The 20,527-nt window shown below is 41.1% G+C and overlaps 2 protein-coding genes across 10 annotated transcripts in view; one reads left to right on the forward strand and one right to left on the reverse strand.

Moving 5' to 3' along the window:
- UBP1 (upstream binding protein 1) overlaps positions 1–3,090 on the forward strand; it is a 44,693-nt gene extending 41,603 nt beyond the window's left edge. For 6 of the 7 annotated variants that reach the window (XM_057431387.1, XM_057431389.1, XM_057431392.1 and 3 more), the window contains 4 exons: positions 204–313; positions 1,597–1,739; positions 1,817–1,868; positions 2,910–3,090. In XM_057431387.1, the coding sequence (XP_057287370.1) occupies positions 204–313; positions 1,597–1,739; positions 1,817–1,868; positions 2,910–2,947 (343 nt within the window). In that variant the 3' untranslated portion in view covers positions 2,948–3,090. The remainder of the gene's footprint in view (positions 1–203; positions 314–1,596; positions 1,740–1,816; positions 1,869–2,909) is intronic. The other variant, XM_057431390.1, reaches the window with a different exon arrangement.
- A 3,443-nt stretch (positions 3,091–6,533) lies between these two features.
- FBXL2 (F-box and leucine rich repeat protein 2) overlaps positions 6,534–20,527 on the reverse strand; it is a 43,233-nt gene continuing 29,239 nt past the window's right edge. The window contains exons 7-15 of one of the 3 annotated variants that reach the window (XM_057431395.1): positions 20,353–20,448; positions 19,918–20,044; positions 19,648–19,722; positions 17,340–17,470; positions 13,548–13,608; positions 12,086–12,130; positions 11,740–11,796; positions 7,740–7,952; positions 6,534–6,838 (exon numbers count right to left, since the gene is read on the reverse strand). In XM_057431395.1, coding sequence (XP_057287378.1) covers positions 6,731–6,838; positions 7,740–7,952; positions 11,740–11,796; positions 12,086–12,130; positions 13,548–13,608; positions 17,340–17,470; positions 19,648–19,722; positions 19,918–20,044; positions 20,353–20,448 — 913 coding nt within the window. In that variant the 3' untranslated portion in view covers positions 6,534–6,730. Of the gene's footprint in view, positions 6,839–7,715; positions 7,953–11,739; positions 11,797–12,085; positions 12,131–13,547; positions 13,609–17,339; positions 17,471–19,647; positions 19,723–19,917; positions 20,045–20,352; positions 20,468–20,527 lie in introns of all 3 variants that reach the window. The other 2 variants (XM_057431397.1, XM_057431396.1) reach the window with 2 other exon arrangements.

Below are 20,527 nucleotides of genomic sequence, written 5' to 3' on the forward strand. Positions count from 1 at the left end.
AATTGCCATTGTTCCTCGGTAGTTATGTTCCAGGATTACAACAGGCAGCAGCATCCAGACAGCACTCACTGTTGCATTCTCTGTTGGCTTTTTGATCAGTTAAAGAAAACCCTGCAAGTGAACTGTGAGCACAACAGATCTGCCTTTGTGGCACAGCATTTCCTGTAACCTTCCCTCTCATGTGTGGTTTCTTCCAATTGCAGGTCTGTTAGGCCCCGTCTAACAATCTACGTTTGTCAGGAGCCACTGAGGAGCCTACAACTGGAAAGACAAGATGCAGGCAATGGTGACAGCAGCAACGGTGCAATATACGGTACGTCACATCTGGGCTCCCTTAGCACCATTCCTGTGTCTTAAAACACCTAAAACAAGAGAAATGGGAAGAAAGAAGTAAGAGTACTAGTGAAGAGGCTGAATTCCTGTGTCTGGCACACAGAGAAAATGTAGGAAGGTGTAGCACTGCTGTTGTAACACTCAGGGTGAACAGAACCTTAAAACCTCTCCAGCTTAAATGGTTGATTCTCCTTCAGTCCACTGAAACCAGCAGTTACATGCTAATGGAGTTCCAGACAAGGTATTAACCAGACAAATGGAGGTGCGTGTAAAAGCTATGTGCAAATTAAACACTTCAGTGCTTTCCCATTTTCTGTGCACCTGAACTAAAACTGGTAGAGCTTGGACAAGGAAAACCAGCCAAGCAGTGTACAGGCCAACAGTTTCAGTATTATAAATGGCTGTTGTTTCAACACAGACCAGAAGATAATGTTTAATTGTAAAATCCTGACAATCCCACATTTAAGAGAATGGAGTTATTTGAAATCATTCTTTTCTTGCTCTTGGCTTTGAGTGAAGAGCCATCACTCCCCAACCAGTCAAACTCTGCACAGGCTGCTGCCATTACAGTAGTTGTATATTTTCCATGAAAGAACTGAGGTGGAGGAGGATCCATAGAGGATTCTGTTTCTGTCAAATTGCATGTATTCCCTCTGGAAAATCTGTTTCCCATCTTCACTCTCTGGTCTGGGGTGGAAGAATGCGCAAACATGGAGCTGCTGAGGGCCTCTAGCACTATTAAGCTGTAGAACTGTAAATATAGCATCAAACTGACCAGGTGCTTTGTCTTACTGTTCCCTTTACTGTTGTATTTTCCTGCTGCCATCCTTTAGCTCTGAGATGATCTGTAGGAAATACATTCAGGCAGCTGAGAAAGGCTCTCTTTGCCACGTAACAAACCAACCAAACCAAAACCACCTCCATCCTTACTTCGAGCAGCAGCATGGTGGTGTAAGTCACTTGTATTAGCTGGCGATATGGCAGTGGTCCCTAAAGACCCACTGACCTGGTTGATGTGATACGTGGAATCTGCCTTTGGTACCAAAGCAAACGGAAGCCTTGTCAGAAAGTTGTCCTTACGGCTTCACCTTGAAAGCCAGGTCATGGCAGTTCATGCTTCTTGGTGAGAACAGAGTGAGAATAAAGATTTTTAGCTTTTAAAATGTTTTAATGCTGTTATGAACAAATTCACCTGATTTTTCCACAAAGTTCCTTGTTACCAGATAGTGCCATGCTGATGTAAATCCTCCTTTTTTCTTGCAGTTTATCATGCAATCTACTTGGAAGAAATGGCAGCCTCGGAAGTCACACGCAAGCTTGCTTTGGCATTCAATATTCCTTTGCATCAGATCAACCAGGTTTACAGACAGGGTCCCACAGGCATCCACATTCTTGTTAATGATCAGGTAATAGAAATTACATTTCCTTGACATTTTATTTATGCATGAGATCAGGTTTTTAACACTTCTCTTGTCTTTTGTAGATGGTTCAGAACTTTCAAGATGAGAGTTGTTTCCTATTCACCACAATAAAAGGTACAGTCAAAAACACAACTGTGAAGTCTATCAAGGAGCTGCCTTTAGAGCAGAACGCTGGTCCAGGAAACTCCCCAGGCAGAGTAAGGGCAGACACAGAGATGGCTGATGTGCAAACACACCAAGATCTGCTTCCAGCAGAAATGGCAGAAACCCCCATGTGGTCAGAGGGGTGGAATCACTTTAATTGTACCTGCAGTCAACTTTGGTCATTTGGATTTCCTATTTAAACACTGGGGCTTCAGATGAATCCCACCCTTCCTTAGTGTAGTTCTGGGAAAAGGTGCCGATAAATTGCTGTAATCTGTGGCTGAGTTTGGCTCTGTGCAAGTTTCATTGCACAGAGAATTGGCCAGAAACTGCCCCAGCTTTGAAGACTCAGTTACAAATTGTTTATCACAACATTTTTGTTCAGCAGATGTAGGAAAATCCTTGTTTTCTCCTCTAGATGAGCTGTATTTTTAAAGCTGCTTCACTCAGCCTCGTAGCTTGAAATTCTGAGACTGAAATGGTTGTGTATACTTTGTGTAGCATAAAATCTGTTCAGTGACTGTTACAGACCCATTTGTCTCGGTCGTGAAGCCTTCTGATGGTACTGCTCAATTCTGACCATAAAGCCACAGGGTCTTTTGCTTTTAACAGTTTCCCTTTGGCTTTCTAGTTTTAAGGCTGAGCATCACAAAATCAAAGACTGAAAGTATACACTAAGGATTTTGATTGCTCTTGCAGTAGTTAACTTCATTTTGTCACAGTAAGTGTCACAGGTGAGATGGCTTTAATACGTGGTAAGAAGTGGTCAGAAATAACTGCAGACCAAAGAGGGTTTTAAGAAGTTATTCGTCAGGTGTTTAGTGTGAATAGCAAGCTCCTGGTACTTAGCATGCTTTGACTTTACTATTTCATAGTAGTAATGAAATACCACTACACTGAAGTGAACCACTTCTACATGGTTAAAACCTAAGCCCATGCTTTGCTGATCTGGGGCTTTGGCTGGTGCATTTATGGTTATTCTATTTATGATTCTAACAACTTCTTTTTCAGCTGAAAATGGTGAAGGCTTCCATATAATTCTGAAGTGATGATGTCACACAACTGCTAGACTGATACTCCACCGCAGAATGAAGTCCTGCCTAAAGATTACAAAGATCATCCAAAACCTTAGGATCTAACATTACTGTATAAGATGTTTCATATTGAAAACACAAAATGACCTTTCTAATGAGCTGTTTGATAGGTGAACTTTCTTATCACTGCCATAGCTAAGTGTCCTCATGAGAGGTATAACGGCCATGACAGCTTACGTACAGGCATGAAAGACAATGTAAGCAAAGGTGCTTGCCCTTCCCTGAAATAAGGCAAATTATGGCCAGTAGATACAGCTTTTAGAAGCGTTTTCTATTACCTGTATCCAGTCGGAGATGAATGTAAACTTATTTTGGGGCATTTACCTTTCTGTGCCAGTTTGTCTATTCTGTGCTTGTACCTGATGCTGGTTTTATTTTTTGATGTTAGCAGAGCACATGCTAATCTGTGTGGAGATGAGTAGTTAAGCTGATAGTGATCAGGTTGTTGGGTCTTTGAGAGTCAAGCTGTCAAAACAGCTTCCCGTGTAAATTGTGTATAAGAGTGTATGTAAGAAGTGTAAATGCCAGAAGAGGGCTTTTAAGAAGCCCTAGACAGATGCAATATATGCATGCAGCAAACTGCATTATCAGTAGTACCTTATTGGAGGGATTAATATAAATCCTATGAGGTACCAAGTAATTGTGTTTTGCTTTAACGGATTTAATGGAAAAGACTTGCCTATGCATCCTTTATGTTTAGTTTCTTAGGTTCTCTGCGGAGCACTGCTGCAGTTTAACTCTTTGCTTGTGAAATTGTGGGGTTTAAAATACCGGCCGCGAGAGGTGGACGTGTCTGACTCACTGGAATTGTGCTGATGAGGGAAGAGGAGCCACAGGCACCACGGGGCTGGCGCAGCTTTCAGCAGCATCACATACACTGCTTAAGAAATACTAAACCTGCTCCATGTAACTCTCCTTCCCAGCAGGGAAAGGCCTTGCTCTAGTGGCTGTTATGGACAAGTAGTGTCTTACCTGTTCTGTTGCCCTGTCTTTGCCCTGGGAGCCGCGCTGAACCGCTGTTACATTACAGTGCCTCTGCCATATGACCAAATAACTTTTCTTTCAGCCAGGAATTGTGCTTTCTCGCTATTTTGGGCTAGCTCTCTCTTGTGACGACGTGACGCAGCGTTTCCCATGCTAGCATTCAGTTGCAGCTGGTTCGGTACTTGGAGAGGAACTTCTCCACAGGGACTGAATGACTTCGTGTCGCGGTCATTTTGTGCCTCTGGAAAGCTCCGCCGTGATCTCCGGCTTAAATGCTTAGGAACAGTTTTGCTTTTTATGCTGCAGCGTTCAGTGTGAGCAGCCGCCACCGCGTGTAAAAAAGCAACGTTGATTTTGGCATTCCCTCTTCTGTAACTGGCTCAAGTGCTTCAGCAGAAAAGCTTCCTAAAGCTGTAGCGTTCTGAAACTTTACGTTCATCCAAGCTAGAGGGGTTTGGGTTTCTCCTGTCCTTATTTTTTTCTGCACTGAAAGTAACATTTTACGTACTTCCTATAAGTTAAGTTGTTCATTTTGGGTATTGTTTGGTCCTAGCATTTTCTTGAACTGACACCATCTTTTCAGCTCCCACACTATTCAAATCCAAATGTTTTATAAAAGCGGAAAAATCCTTGATTGGAAAGTATCCCAATATCTGATTTTCAAGACCATTGGAAGTCGCACAGTAGTTTGTCCAGCTCACTTCAAATTGGAATTAAATTATGGCACCAGCAAATTGCTTTTGTTTTTTAATGAGATGTACACATTTCAATTTAAGTATAATAAATGTTTTTCAATAATTTTGTAAACGTGCTTTTCTTTTCCTTTACTTCCCCATTCAAGATGCTTCTGGTGTTCAGATGAGCTGCAAGACCTGCCCTAGTGATAACAGTGGGTAAAGGTACTCACAGAAGCAAACCAGCCTGGTAGCTTATCCTGCACCTGACACACATACATTGATATTCTATTTCTGATACAAAACTGAGTTAGTTACATTTGAAATGATTGAAACAAATTCAAATGACATCAGCTGATTGTTTATTTAAGTGGCTTATATCAGAGTAGATTCCGTTTGGGTTTGTACATCTTAAATGCAATAGACTTACAGGGGTCATTATGATCTTAGAAAAAAAGATGAGCCGACAAAGGGCATTACAACTTGACGTACTGGTACTGGTGACCTTCGTGGTACAGGTGACAAGAAAATCTGCTTAAAACTCTGTTACAGCAGGATGTATCCTAATGGAACTTGAAGCATGATGGTAACAAGCAGCACTCCACCACTGCTGTGTAAAACAAGCTCTGACCACCTTATTTTATAGTAGTAATCCATGTACTGCTGCACTCTAACCTGTAACTTAACCTCAAAGCTGAGGCTTCCAGTCACTGTCCTTATCTGAAACACATTCACACTTCTTTTAAAAAGTAGCTTTAAATATGTGGGGGGAATTGCAGTACTACCCAGAAGTAGCTTCTCCAACTGCTTTTTAAGCCACTACTTCTATTAATCTTCAGTAAACACACAGGCCCTGAACTCTTTGAGACATACATACACACACAGTCAATCTTACACAAAAAACGTTCCTTTCTGAACTGTTGAGTAGTTTCTCAGATCATTAAGTTGCTTAAGATAAAAAAGTTCATCTAATCCTCTAGCACTGAAGAACTAAGGATGGCCTTAAGAGTCAATACACAGAATGTTACTATTCTTGTAATTCAGATGTTGACAGCTTCTCAAGTAACCCAGATGTGAAGAGTTTGGCTTTCTACATTTGAAAACCACAGGTTTGGTTCAACTCCTGCCTACAGCTTTATCTGCCCATCGGCTTGCTGTGCCCCAAGACCAGGTGTGACAAACAGCTGGAATTCCTTACTCCATCCAGTCATAGTTCCCATAACTGAACCTGGCTTCCATTCTTCAGCTGTAGCAAAGCATGAGTACCCTCTCTTCTAGAACAGCAGCGTCTTTCCCTTACAGCCCAAGGACAGCAGGAAGCACCATGTGGCTGCAGCAGCCACTCAGCTCCACCCACAGCAGGTTGCTCTCCCCTTGTAAAGGCTGATGGCACTGGGTGTAAAACATGCTTCAGTGACAGGCAAGCTTTACACCAACTTAACTGAACCAAGCTCAGAAACTTGGGAAGTATCTCTATTTATACAGTTACCTAGAGGTACTACCTTACCTTTGACATTACCTATTGTGTCCCCTTGTGTAATTAAATACAAAGCTGACTCATGAAAAGGTATAAGCTGTTTGGCTGCAAGAGCTCATGATTACCTTGCGGTTTTTGGTCAACATCTGCTAAAGCTGATTTGTCTTTAAACCTGGTGCTTAATCTGTCATATATGTTACAGAACAGCAGGTTCGGTTCTGTGGTGAGATAGGCTTGAGCCCCACGTCAGGTTACACAACTTCACACCGAGAAGTGCTTACAAATGCAAATTAACTTCCAAGTTTAGTGAACTTCCACCAAGTAACTGCTAAGCTGAAAGGCCTGCACGTTTTACACAGCATTTCAGTTCTCATGCCAACAGAAGGAAGGAGTTGCTAATACAAACTGAAGCATCACCAACTTAATCCACAGCTGCACATTATGGTAAGAGTTTTACCTGGAAAAAAAACGCTTTTCTTGTCACAAAACTGGATGACCAAACACCACTGTTAGGACTGTCAGGAAACCAACTCCTTCCACTGCCTTGCAGTCCCGTTCTCTTCAACATCAACAATGAAATCTGCTGTGTGGTTGCACTTACTGTCAGAGAATGATACAGCATCTGCAGAGGCGCTGTCCGCTCCCTCCTACTGATGGCGGGGGAGTTACTGGAGCAAAGTAAGCGTGGACTTTCACATGAGGTAGATGAGCCTGCGGGTGAAAAGTCTGCATTAACAATGGGAGAGAAAGAAACACAACTAGTGAAAAGCAGCAGCATACCTCAACTGCTGCCAACACCTGGGCTCTCAGTCAGGTTAGCTAAAAAGGAAGCATCTGTACACTGGATAGGGTCCAAGCTGTTGTAATTCTCCTGTCCCATCCAGCTAAGGCATGCTAGGACTGGGCTCTCACCTGCGCAGCGTTCCCACCTGCTTCCCAACAAGGCATGGCTCAGCCCAGAGACCTCTATCAAGCCAGACACATGTTCTGCTGCAGGGGAGAGGGGACACTGGCTACTGAAGCTACTGTATCCTGTCTCCCCTATTCCCTCCTTCTCTCATCCTAGGAAGCAGCATGGAATAGAACTGGGCATATGCCCTCAATAGTCACTGTCAGGGAGCTTTCCAATTGCAAAGGTGAATCTAGGAGATGAAGCTGCAAACAAGTATAACAGTAAGGCTAAACCACTGCTCCCCCAGGGCAGGTAAACAGAGGAAAGGTTTGTGTCTGGACTTGAGGGCATAACAGCCATATAGTCTCTTCATCTCCATGCAGCTGTTTTGCTATTGGCGCTATATATTAACTTACATTTTAGGAGTTAATGCTGCTACACAATCTAGAAAACATAGAAGCCTGTCTCTGAAATACTAATACAGAAAGCAGAAGGTAAGGCACTCATCATTCCAACAGCAAAGTGTCATGTGCTACAAACAGTTAAGCAATTATTACTACTCATATAGAAAAGCTCCATCGAGATCCTAGAGGTGAGGAACTAACAGATCCATATTCAGACTCTGTCCATCCTCCCTTGCCTGGAACATGCGCAGGATTCACACAGCCTCGAGCAGCATCAGCAGCTCATTCCTACCGGCACAAGTCAGCGAACACGTACTCTGATCCGCTTGATTCCAGCTCGTGTCACTTGCTGGCAGTCATACAGCTCAATTCTCTCCAAGTTGTGGCAGTTCTCCAGGTGCTCCAGCGTCACATCAGTGATGAGGAGGCAGTTATCAAGCTCCAGGACCTGCAGCCTCTCATGACCACAAGTACTGTTGCTCAGATGCAGAATCCCATCATCAGTGATCAGTTCACAGTGAGATAAGCTCTAAAAGAGAGAGAGGCAAACAGTTAACACATTGCTCAGGCCAAGTTACTCTGTCCTCCAACCATCAGAACTCTTCAACCTACTTCATTCTAGTGGTTTGAACAGTTACAAATAATACACAGAGCTGAAATCCAGAAGAGCAAGCAAGAAACAGCTCTGCTCCACCAAAGGGCTGTGCTTTGTGTTTAACTTGGCTTCGACATGAGTAGAACCCCAAAACGCAGCCCACCGGCAGAACTCCTCGGGCCCCTTTGTTCTACGTGAATGGAGGAATTCTGGTCCAGCTGTCGGGCACCTCTGCTATTGTACACAAACAGCACATGTGCTGTGCCCGAAAACAGGAGACAGTATTCAAGAGATGCTCAAGGACATGCAGGAACAGGCGAGGATTTGCCACACGAGTTAGTGCTTCACAAGCTACCACATTTTCATATATAGCACCGGGACCAAGCCTATGCAAGTCCGTGGAGATAAAGAACAATCAAACTGGACTGATTTGCCTAACTGATTTCAAAAACAACGTGAGCACTCAGTGCTTCAGGCTGTATGTACAGGGAGCAATACACATCTTGTACAGCTGCAGAAGCAAGGCCTTTCTGCAGCCATCAGCATAATAAACCAAAACATCCTTCTCCTCTTCAGCATGTTATTTTACTCCCTTGAATTTCAAGAGAATGGGGAAGGCTGCAGCACCTTGGGCAGCAGCACCACACAAAGCAGTTTCCTGGGTCCTTCAGGAAATTCATGACTTTTGGAGAAGTCTGATGATGACAACAACAGAAAACAGACTTTCCTCAGAGGAGGCTTAACAAGCACTATGCCACCAGTGAAATGAATGCTCTCAAGTCTTCTGCACTAGGAACACGCAGGATCTATGAACTCCAGTCCTCCCGCCCTGGGCTCCGCACTAAGCTCCTTGCTTCATGCTCAGCCCATACTTGTACCCAAGCCTAACAGAGGCTGGTTCCTGCCTGCCTTGCCACCAGTGTTTTTTCAGACAGCAGCTGACGAAGAAACACTTGCAGCAATCCAAAAGCACTTTTTAACTCAGAGCAAGCAAACCTCTTGCTAATCATCTGAACCAAACATGTACTCCTTCCTTTCTCTCAGTACAACACATGTATCTTTTATTTCAGCCTGACAAGGAAGCCTGAGCATTACCAATCCTACCCTTATTTTACCTCAGCTGAAGTCACGAGCATTTCCTGCCCGCTGCCACACACAGGTCTGTCCTGCCCTGTCCTTTAGAATAACTTGCCCCTCAGCTTTTCCTCCTTCTCTCAACGGGATGAACAAGTAACCAGAGAAGAGGCTTGAGAGAGGTCTGCAGCATGCCCGAGCCTGATGGGGAGCCCCCGGCAGCTCCAGCAGGTCCAGTGTCACCAACTCCACAAGCCTGAGCAGCTGGCAGCAACTCCAAGCAACGCCACAACCAGTGCATGCTGTCTCCCATAATGATGCAAGTCAGCGCTGCTCTAACTTACAACTTGTTCACGTTCTGCAAGTCCATCAATTCTCTAAATACTCCAGGTTTAACTTCCTTTATGTACGTGCTCTCAGCATTTGATTTGGCTCACAGCCTGGAAACAACCAGCAGCTGCAGGGTTAAAGAACACAGACCTTCTGTTTCAAGGAAGGACAGGAGGTTCTGTGGAGCTCTTGGTTACAGCAGCAGCCTGCTGGCTAATTAAGAGTTTTCCATCCAGGAAGTAAGCAGCTTATAAAAGCAGCTTTCCTGAGACACTGTGTTTGGTGCTGAAAGGACAATACAGGATGTACAGCCGAGTGCATACAACTTTGTAAAACAAATATGCCAAGTGATACATGCTTCATGTTATCTGACCTTTCTGACTTCATAAGCCTCTCAGAAAGTGTTAATGATGTGGAATTTTACAATGACAATTGCTTGAAACCTTTACAAGTTTCAAAGGTTTTGAAATATATGGATTCATACCAAAGAATTTTGTTATTTTTGTTAATCCTTACTAAATGCTGTGTATAAATCAAATACCTATTATACTGTGAGAGTGACATACGATCAACTTAACTGAAGAATTCAATTGACTTCTCATCTGCAGTAATGAGTATTTCAGTTTCCCCAGTAATCTGAATGTGCAATTATTAGACATTTTCAACAGAAATTACTTCTTAAGTCCACTAAGTAATAGAACATTTGAGTACTCCGATACTGACGACCATAAGTGGTTGGTTATAATTGGTCTAACAGTGCTTTCCCTTATTTCCACTATCCACTGAGTCTCCAAACACCAAGAACCAAATTCAAAGTTGATTTCTACAACTCCAAACTATTTGTTTGAACTGTAAATATGCCTAAACATACGCTAAAGCACAGCTAGTCAAGATTTATCAGAACCATCAACAATATGTGATTTCATATTTGAACCTTATCATCAGTACACACAGGTTATTTGGCACCTGCCAAGTCTGTTTTCTCTTTCCCTGTAATTCTGAGCCATCACTGTTCACTCACACCTTGGAGGATATATCCTTCCTACACACAGGGGAAAAATCACATCAACAAAAAGTAAGTTTTCCCTGTTCCCTTAGAAAAGCTGTGTTATTTTACCAGTGCCACACTTCCCTGCCCATGGGCTAACACACACAGAGGCAGCAAACAAGGGCAGGTTCTGAAAGATACTTGGAAATTATGAAGTTTGATGGTACCTCTGGTGCAGCACTGGCGCAAGTGGTACAAAGGACCTCTTGCAAATACAGGTTACAGTTGCGATTACAATACAAGAACATATCCATCGCAGAAGAACAGAAAATGTCCCATATAAATGGCTCCACATCTCCTGACCAACTCTCGTTTGGCTTAACATTAAGAATTATAGCACAGAAATGAGGTCAGGCAATTAATCAGCAAAAATAAAACCCAACATCAATAGAAAATCATGAACAAGCTCCTTTTTAAAAGCCATCTCTCCTCATGTTGCTACCTTAGTAACACTGCATAACACTAATTATAACACCATTTAATTAATGAAGCAGCAAATCTTCCTTTAATCCTATCTAAGAACAGATTATAAAGATACTTGCTCTTTCACGTAGATCTGTAGTAGCATATAAAAAAGTCTACCCTTATGGCACAACTGGTCTAAATACAGGGGCTCCTATTTTAAGGACAGCCTGGCAATTTTGGAGTACCCTGTCTGAAGAATAGCCAAATTTATGTCACCTGAAATTGGGTCTGAAGTTCTGAAAGATCTAAGCAAGCACTCCCTAGGAAACAGTCCTCTGAAGTAAGCAGGGTACCCCACTGAAGGCATCTCAATCTTCTCCAATTCCATTCAAAGTCTAGGTCAAAAAAACCCCTTTCATAACTTACTATGTAAATGTAATCCTTGGGAAAAAACTGCCTGCAAGCAAAACTGATACCAGAGTGATCATACAGGTTACATTTATCTTCACCAGGTGGTTTTGTTTATTCAGTATTTGATGCAAAGTTGTACTCTCTAAGAAAAACATTAGTGAACACTTCAAGGGTATCTATAAAGGATCCAAGTACTATAAGTAATCAAATATGAAGGATGTTAACCACAAAAATACAAGGTTTCTGGTTATTACTCACTGATTTGGTAATATTTTGTTATCACACAAAGTAAATATGTTAGGAGTAATCTTCAGAATACTTATTCAATGTACTTATTTTGTACAGTATCATACTACATCAGGAACTTTGTCTGGATACAGAGTGAACAGGACTTGTGTATGTGTGTAGTTTTGGGGAACGCATTACAATTCACAAACAAAGAGTTAAACTTACCAATGCTTGTAGCTTAGGACAGTGTATAGAAAGTTGTATCAATGTGCTGTCGGTTATCTAGAAATGAAAGAAACCAACCAACCATAAGCAACAGACAGCAGGAGAGTCAACCCTCAAATAAGATATCTCTCTCTCTACCAGATGAAGGTGCTGTTATTTCTGGAAAACACCTAATCACCTATTACTCTTCAAGTATTTCCCTCTATAGAATTTCCCAATAACTACTTTTACTTACTATCATAAACACAGCACTGTTAATAAAAACCAAAGCACATCTAGCTGAAAGTGCTAATGCACTGCATTCTTACACTGGACATTCAATATTCCTTTTCATATTAAAGCTCACCAAAACACACTCTTCCAAGTCCATCTTCTCCAGCTCATGGCAATTCTAAAACAAACAAAAAAGCAAACAGATAAACAAAAGATGAAATAAACCAACATACAGACATAAAGACATGTAGGAGTAGTGATAAGAGGTGGTATAGCTTTCAAGAGGAAACCATGAGCTAAATCCCTTCAAGTATCTGATCACCATCAAAGGACAAAAAATGGTAAAAAGATTAAAAATCCACCAGCCACACATCACTTCCCTCTCAAACCTCTACATTTCAGCCTTTCCCCTGCTAACTGAAATGTCTCCTCCTTGCTCTGCAAGGTTTGAGCAGCATGCACCAGTACTCACTCACCCCTGCTTCCCTTTTGGGATCAACTTCAATTCAAACCTATGGTACTTACAATCTGTGCACTAAAGATAACCAACCTGCATCAAACTCATCTGAAACAGACTTTTAAGCCCATGGAACATCTCTCTTCACCATCATACATTATAAAGCAGCATTAAAAACAATGTGCTTTACTAATGAATGCTGAAAATATTAAAACACTGTCCACTTCAAGGCCGAGAGAAAGCTGCACTTCACATCTATACAAGCAATTTCCCCAATACACTGAGAGAACCCCAGCAAGCTCTTGTAAAAGTGCTTTTAGTATCTGATCACGACACATTTCAAGAACATAACATAACCTTGTGACCTCACAGCAGACCACATGCTGCTATGGCTCAGCCCAAACCTCAGCCCATTTTTTACAGGCATAGGAAGGAATGGTTTAACTTGCAGTTCCCAAAGGAAGGCTGGAGGTGACTGCCAAAGCCCAAGTCTGTAGTGGTGAATGATTAGAAACCATTCTGTTCTACCACTGTGGCTAGAAAAAAGCCCCTGCATTCACCCTAAACAGCAGCAGCGCAAACAAACCCTGTTGACTGAGTATTATTTTAGTGTTCAGATGTCTTAAACCAGCAAGCCAGCAAGCAGACAAGTCTAACTTGAAGCATTTGATATCATCAATACGCTTACTTTACATATTTACAGCATGAATCAGGGCACAAGTGTTTACAGTTCATAATGCAAGTATTTTTGTAACTTAATGGTATGCTTAGAACAATCTACTATACAGTGATTCTTGGGATGTAAATATCACCAGGGTATGCATTATAGGGGAAATTTAGCTAGAATACATAAGTTTTGAATTATGATAAGCATAACAAATTCCATTGAAACATACAAAAGAGTGAAAAATGCAATCACAGATGGTAAAATTATTCTATGATTCTATGAAAATAGATCAAATTGCAGCTCTAAGTATAATTCAGAAATAAAACCACTTTTTAGTCCTTTCCTCTGCTGGGCCTTTTCTACTTTATTTTTCTGCTTCTCATACTTCTTCCCAGCAGCACTACATCAATTCACAGCTGCTCAGCAGCAATGAAAACAAGGCAAGCTCTAACCTTCTGAAGTGACCCTTACCCGTGCTAAAAGGGTAAAACCAGCATCTGTAAGATGTGAACATCTTGCAGCTTCCAAAATCCTGGAAAAGTTTTAAATGTTAAAGAAAACATTAGCAGAGAGTAAAGCAAATGCATTTGAGATACAAATCTGTCTTCTGCAACTTAGAGCTCTCGAGAGGAAACGTACACATATACGCCTATTTTTCAGTGATTTGCAATTCAAAAACACTAAGCAGACTTTTAATCCAGTTTATCAGAAGATTCTAATAGTTACAGACCAGATTAAGTTCAATCCCCAATCTTCTCAACATTTAGTGTGGAATTACACCTAATTATAGGTATTTTAACCTTGTTTCAGTAAGACAGCAAAATGCTCAAGTTCTTTCATGCATTACCAGGGGAAAGATATGGGAGAATAAACCCAAGTTAAAGAAAACGGAGAAGAAGCCTACATCTAAAAACCCTTATATAAACACAGGATGTTGGGAAGCCACAAAACTGAGAAACTGCTTACTAGAAATTCACTTAGAGCATGAAGCACAGTGAAGGAAGTTACCAGAAAGCAAGGAACAAAAAATCTCCAAGCCCACAGTAAAACCAATGAACAACACCAACACAACCTTAAAGAAAATAACACAGTGTTTTGGAAAGATAAACCTAACACTCTCTCTCCACTGGCCCTGGGATGCAGTACTGACAAAAGAAAGGTCATCTTCCCCAAACAGCATCACTATAATATTCAGAATGAGCCTTCAGCCCATTAATATTTTGCCACCTTTGTCATCGTCTTCTTTTTCTTTCTCTTAATGAACACATTTTACTTTGCAGGTGGAGTAAGTATCAGGATGAATAAGCAGAAACCACGCAGCAGGAGTGAGTAAGCAGCTGCATGGTGCCAGCTGCGGTTAAACCATGACAGACTCTTGACTATGCCTTTGCTGGATCAGTCTCTTCCAAGCCAAAAGCAACAGCACAGCAGAGTTCAGAGGTTAAACCCCACAGGATACACCCTTGAAAACCACTTTCAGAGTGCTCATCTCCAACACGATTCAAATGTACAATGGAAACTCAAGAGCAGCCAACAGAGAGGTACCACACAGGTACAGCTTCTCAAATGGATGGCTGTAACACCCCTTTCTCTCCACAGACTCACATTTGGGAACTTTGTTCCCTTCCATCAAGGGCAGTTACTAACCTATCATAAAATACTCTCAGCTACTCTGAAAATTATCCACGAGACCAAACAGGAATGGAAAAAACCCACCACCACCACAAAATATGACTCAGGTCACATGTTACCCTTCTTACTCCTTTCATCAATTCCTTGCTTTCAACCCCACCTCACTTACAACCACTGGATCCCCAACCCCGTTACATTTCTGATTTTAAAGTGGGGAGAAAGGGATGACATTTGAAGCTTAGAAAACAGGAAGGATGCTACTTACATCTGCTTGAGAAGAAGAGGGAAACAGAGGGGTAAGAAACCAGAAGACTAGCAGCTCTAGTTACCCTGAACTTGGGTGTGCAGCTAGGTCGAAGAGCAGAATGGAGAGAGCAAGCTGTATATACACAGGCTGCAGCAATCAAGCTCACAAATGAAAAACAGGTGGGAAGGCACTGCTCAGCATGAAAATGGGCAAAGTTCTAATTCTTGCTTTCAGTGATTGTTCTTAATTAGAGAGGGCTCTTATTTTTTTTCCAGATAGAGCTGACATTTATATCCCACCCAGTGATTTGTGACAAATGACCTAGAATGGGAGCTGATGAGGCAACATGATCATCGAGAGCAGATTCACCATTCTCATAAAGCAGTGTTCTCCAAGACAGACCTCCCAGTAGCACTTTAAGATGTGGGTACACCTGGAATGTCTCCACACACAGCACCTCCCTACCCCTACTAAATTAGCAGCAGGTGGGAGATAACATTGATGGGGTTAAAGGAAGAGGATCCTAATTTTCACAGCCCCACCTAGACAAAGACTTTCATGGGTGCTTTTCTCCATAAGCCTCACTCTTACCAGTGTTTTCACATTTGAAAGTGCTAAAAATCAGAAAAAATAAGATACCAAGTGCTTAAATGAGCAGGTATAAAGAGAGATGAGGGGGCAGCTGCATCCTGACGCAGGGGAAAAAGCAGCTGAAGGGAGTTGGTCAAGCTTAGTATTTCTTTTCAAGGAGATGTAATTGTAAGTGGTAACAGCTGCAGAACAGTGGTATCATGGAAAGCAGGGCTCCCATACCCTGAAGTGAAGTGAGAGTAGCACAGTACAAAAGAACAGAAACAAAAGCTTCTGACAGAGGCAGCAGAGTTTTCTTTCATACTCAACACCAAAATACTCAGAAGGTATGAACAAGTGTGAAATTACATTTCCCTTTCATTGCAAGGTAATTTTTTATAACGTACTTTCCTTGCATGATCCCAAAAGTCTAGATGTAAACAGCTGTACTATCTGTCCTTCCATCATGCACTCCCTCCACTGCAGCAACCACTGCAAAGGGTCCTTCTCTTTCCTTACACTGCTCCTCATGACAGAAGAACGGCAGACGCCTTCCCCCTCGTGGCACAGACAGGAGCTAACAGTTTACCTACCAAAGTCAAACTGGTTCCTGCTGCAGTTGTACTGGAAAGAACTGCACAACTAATAGCACTTTAGAACTCCTATTTCCAATCCGAGCTGTGAATTGAGAGAACGAGAGAAATCATGGGAAGAGACCCAGAGTAACAAACAGCACAGCTTTCTCAGGAACACAATTAAATGTGTCAGAAGACTCCTAAGCCCCTAACACTGGCACACATAAGCTCTAGTAAGTATGAACCGTTATGTGAAAGGGATTGTCACTCTGGAATTGTCTTAAGGACAGGTTTCCTACAATAGCAAAAGCTCTTCTTCACTCAATCAGCTGAAGGAACACTCTGTGCTCTGAACACTTGCTTCCCCTAATTTTTATCATCTACACTTCCCTCCGTTTATCTGTGATTGAAGTATAACAACTCTGACTCCTGCACGCTCCTGTCAGAAATGGCAATTCAGTGTAATCTAAAAATCTTCTGATTTAATTTACAGTGAAATCAGACCTCACAAGAAGCATTACATCTCTACAACTGCTGCATGACAGAGCTTTCTTATTAAAGCTGAGGCTGACCCCACTTCTGAGAATGCCACTATAACCTACATGTCAGCACAAATAACACCAATGTAAAAGTTAACATTATTTTTAACTGATAAGCCCTTATTACTCAAAATACATGCCATAAACATCAGACTTTAGCACACTCCATATCAGAATTGAAGAATGCCAGGATATACTGCAGAGCATACTAAAACCACATTAAAAAACCACAGTCTTTAAATATATTCAGATATGATTTAGGCTTTTTTTTTTTCTGCAAGACAAATGGCTGCATAAAACCACATCAGAGTACAAACATCATAAGACACAACTACAGATATTTTTACCTTAAAATGATAATGGGCTTTAGATCTTTTCTTCTGGCTTGTAATTAGTACCTAAAATACTTAGCTAGAAGCACAGAACTGAACTTCTTGGTTCATCATGTCTTATTTGTTATCTATGAAATCTGTTTTTCAATATACAGTAGACTACATTAATACGATAGCTACAGAGGACCAGCCCTCAAGTTTCTATTCAGCTGGTACTTCTAACTTACTATTTGATTGCAAAGGTAATGCAAAGCAACACAAAGCTAAATCAAACCTGTGGGTATCAGCTGATTATCTTCAGAAGTGAATTTCTTAGACCAGGCCAGTAAGAACATGACATACTCACAACAGGCTCGTGACATACTCACTTCAACCTTGGACAGTTTAGACCAAGTGCTGTGAGAGAAGCATCTGTCAGGTTGCTACAGCCTGAAACACAGAGTGACTGAAGTCTGTGGCATCCTCTACAGATTTTGACAATGCCTTCATCTGAAATTTGCTGCAACACAGAAGAAGGCTGAAATTACTCCATTATCAAATAACCAGCTAAGAATAAAAATCAAGTCATATTAACTGAACTGGTAGCATCACACTGTATATAATCATGGCAACCTGTGGATTTTCAACCAAAAATACTATCATGAAACCATGTTCATTGATAACACTGCAAACAATCAAAAGACAATTCCTACTCGTCTATGTATTTTTCCACAGATCTCAAGCACTGCTCAAAGGCAGTCTGAAGCACAGAGGGAGAGTTACTCGTTGTTGGCTTCCCCTTTCACTATGCTTTTGCTTCATAATTTTCATTCTTTTTAAAAATTATTTATATTTAATTGTAATTGTCATTGTGTTAAATAGCTTGCTCATATGTTTGTAGAGTGCAGGTCTTTTGTTCCAGAGACAGTGTAAGTTCAGGAACAGTGCAAAAGAGAACCTGAAGCTAGACAGCAGTAAAGCTAACTACCTATTTTGCACTGGAGGAGTAGGACCCAAGGGTAAAAATCCTTCATGTCTGGATAATTTTCTAAGCAAAAGCTGCCTTGAGCTGAAAGATTTAACTCAAAAGAGGGGTTTTCATTTTGCAAAGTTGTTTTGTACTAGATATTCTGGGGAAAAAAGAAGTAATTCTTAAATTTGGACACAGAAGCTAGAAGAAATACCCCCAGGGCAGCTGCACACAAAATAGCAACAGGAATTGGGTTATTGAGGGGTGTGTGTGCAAATATTATTTTGTTTACAGGTCTTCTATTCTGGAAAAAGTATTCTCCCACTCCTAACTCCAAGAATTTACTTTTTCTGCTGAATGACTGACCCTTCATGGTGAAACAGGTTATTTTATTTCCTGGCCTACCGTTATTCTTCCAGTAACAACAAAGACCTCTACTGTATTTTGAACTGAAAATACACATTCTTTTTATAAGCCACACATCCAGGTATAGCAATACTACTTGAGCATATTTGAGGCTGTTACCACAAATACCACCTTTCACAGATGAAAACAGGATCTGAGATCGCCTTATGCCCCCTCCCCCAACCCAGCACTTTTTAGTATCAGAAGTTTGTATTTGCAATTTGTTCTGTCAAATAGAAATTATTCTAGACAGAAAGCTAGAAGTCTTGGCATCCTTTTGTGGATCTAGAAGGATCTGCATCATACACAGGTAAGAAAAGTCCAGTATCAATCAGGTATTTCTGGATGTGACTCCCAAAAAACATTATTTTCTAGAACTATCTTGGTTTTCTGGGAGATGCTCCTGACACTATCACTGGGAACAGGAACTATGTTGAAGGTAAGGACTATGTAAATTTTACGCTGCTGCTGGAGATGATCAAAATCCTCAAGCAATTGAAATTGCTTGTCATTCAATGCCTACATCTCTCTTGGGAAAGAAAAAAAAAAGGCACAAAAATGTCTGCAAGCCCCCATTTTCTAAGACCTTTCTCTGAAGAATGTACCTATTGATCAGATGTGCATTTTCCACAGTTAATACCAGTTCATTTCATAGCTGCTGGCCTGGCATTTTACAAGGTCCATAAAACAGAGCCACTAGAATTAAAGTTTGGATCATCTAAAGCACAAGGAGATCTGCTGTGTAAATATCAGTGGTAGACCTTTAATCATAAAGGCCCTAGCTGCTTCTGGAAGCATGCTTCTAAGCCATAGAAAGCATGTGTTCTTCCATTAAGAAAGCATACCCTTCCCTTGATACATAGACGGTTCTGAATAATCTTCAGTTGATGCCAATACATTTTACTCTCAATTACGTAGCCCACAATATGTCATCTGTTACATTAGAAACCCTAAAATTATGAACAGACCAAAATGCTTGACCTTAATGGATGGGAGAACAAGATTTACATCTGTGAAACCGCATGGTTTAGCATACACACAGCTCACGAGATTTAAATGAATGCAGTTAATCCTTACTCTGGAGCTTGTTAAAAGACATAATGAAGGGGAAAAACCCTAACCCATCACTCCAAATCTATACTTGGCTGTAAAAACAGACAGCTCTTTTAAGATCTCCAAGATTAAGATTTCCACACAGAATTCTGTAAAGTGCAGAAATATACTATTTGAGTTATTCAAGTGTGAAGCAGACCAATTCATTATCATTCAAAAATGGTTAATGATTCTTAGAGAATGTATCTTTTGAAGCTCCAAATACATACCGTACAGGATTGCAAATTCAGGATCACCAGTTCATGACAGTGATTTTGAATGTGTTTCAATGCTTCATCTTCTAACTTTGTTCAGCAAGTAAACAGGACATAGGAAAAGAAACAAGAAATTAAAAGCACAGCAAAGCAGCCCAAAGAACATACACATTTTGTAACATTGAACAAAAGACTGTAACAAAAATTATATTTTTTAATTCATGGAGATTTCAAAAACCCAAAATAAAATTTTATTCCTAAAGGATCACCCAAGCAGTTATGTACCTGTGTGCAACCTCTAAGAAATAGAGCTTTTAGTCCACTACACCCTTTCACCAGTGCTTCAATACCATCCTTCGTAATCTGATCACACCAGGAAAGATTCAAATGTTCCAGATTTCTGCAACCCTCACTGGGAGAATTAAAAAAATACATAAAGTTAAATCCAGCCTTCAAATAGTCATAACAGTGGGAAACCCAAATTAAACACACTGTTAGGAATTAATGATAGCCAGTGGACTGCGCCAGGCCTCCACAGAAAAGTCATGAGAAAAGACCACACACAAACATTGCAGTCTACACCCCAGAAGCCCTAGATATAGAATATGGTCACTGCTGATACATACTATTAAGGTTCAGCAGTGATTTTTTTTAACTTTATTAAATGTTGAACAGCTCTTTAAATGCTTTTCTTTAATACAAAACACTGACTTTTCTTACCTTAAGCCTTTCAAAGAGCTGTTTGTGATGGCTACACAAGATGTCAGATCCAGATGTTTCAGCTTGGAACAGAATCTGCTAAGACTGTAACACGTGCTGCAAAACAGCAGACACACTAAAAATACCTTCAGCTACTTCTTCTTCCGAATTTTCCCATCAAACAGAAAACCACTTT

Source organism: Pezoporus wallicus, unplaced genomic scaffold (assembly GCF_028554395.1).
Source record: "Pezoporus wallicus isolate ANWC-B61680 ecotype Strahan unplaced genomic scaffold, APGP_CSIRO_Pwel_v1 scaffold_11491, whole genome shotgun sequence".
NCBI lineage: Eukaryota > Metazoa > Chordata > Aves > Psittaciformes > Psittacidae > Pezoporus > Pezoporus wallicus.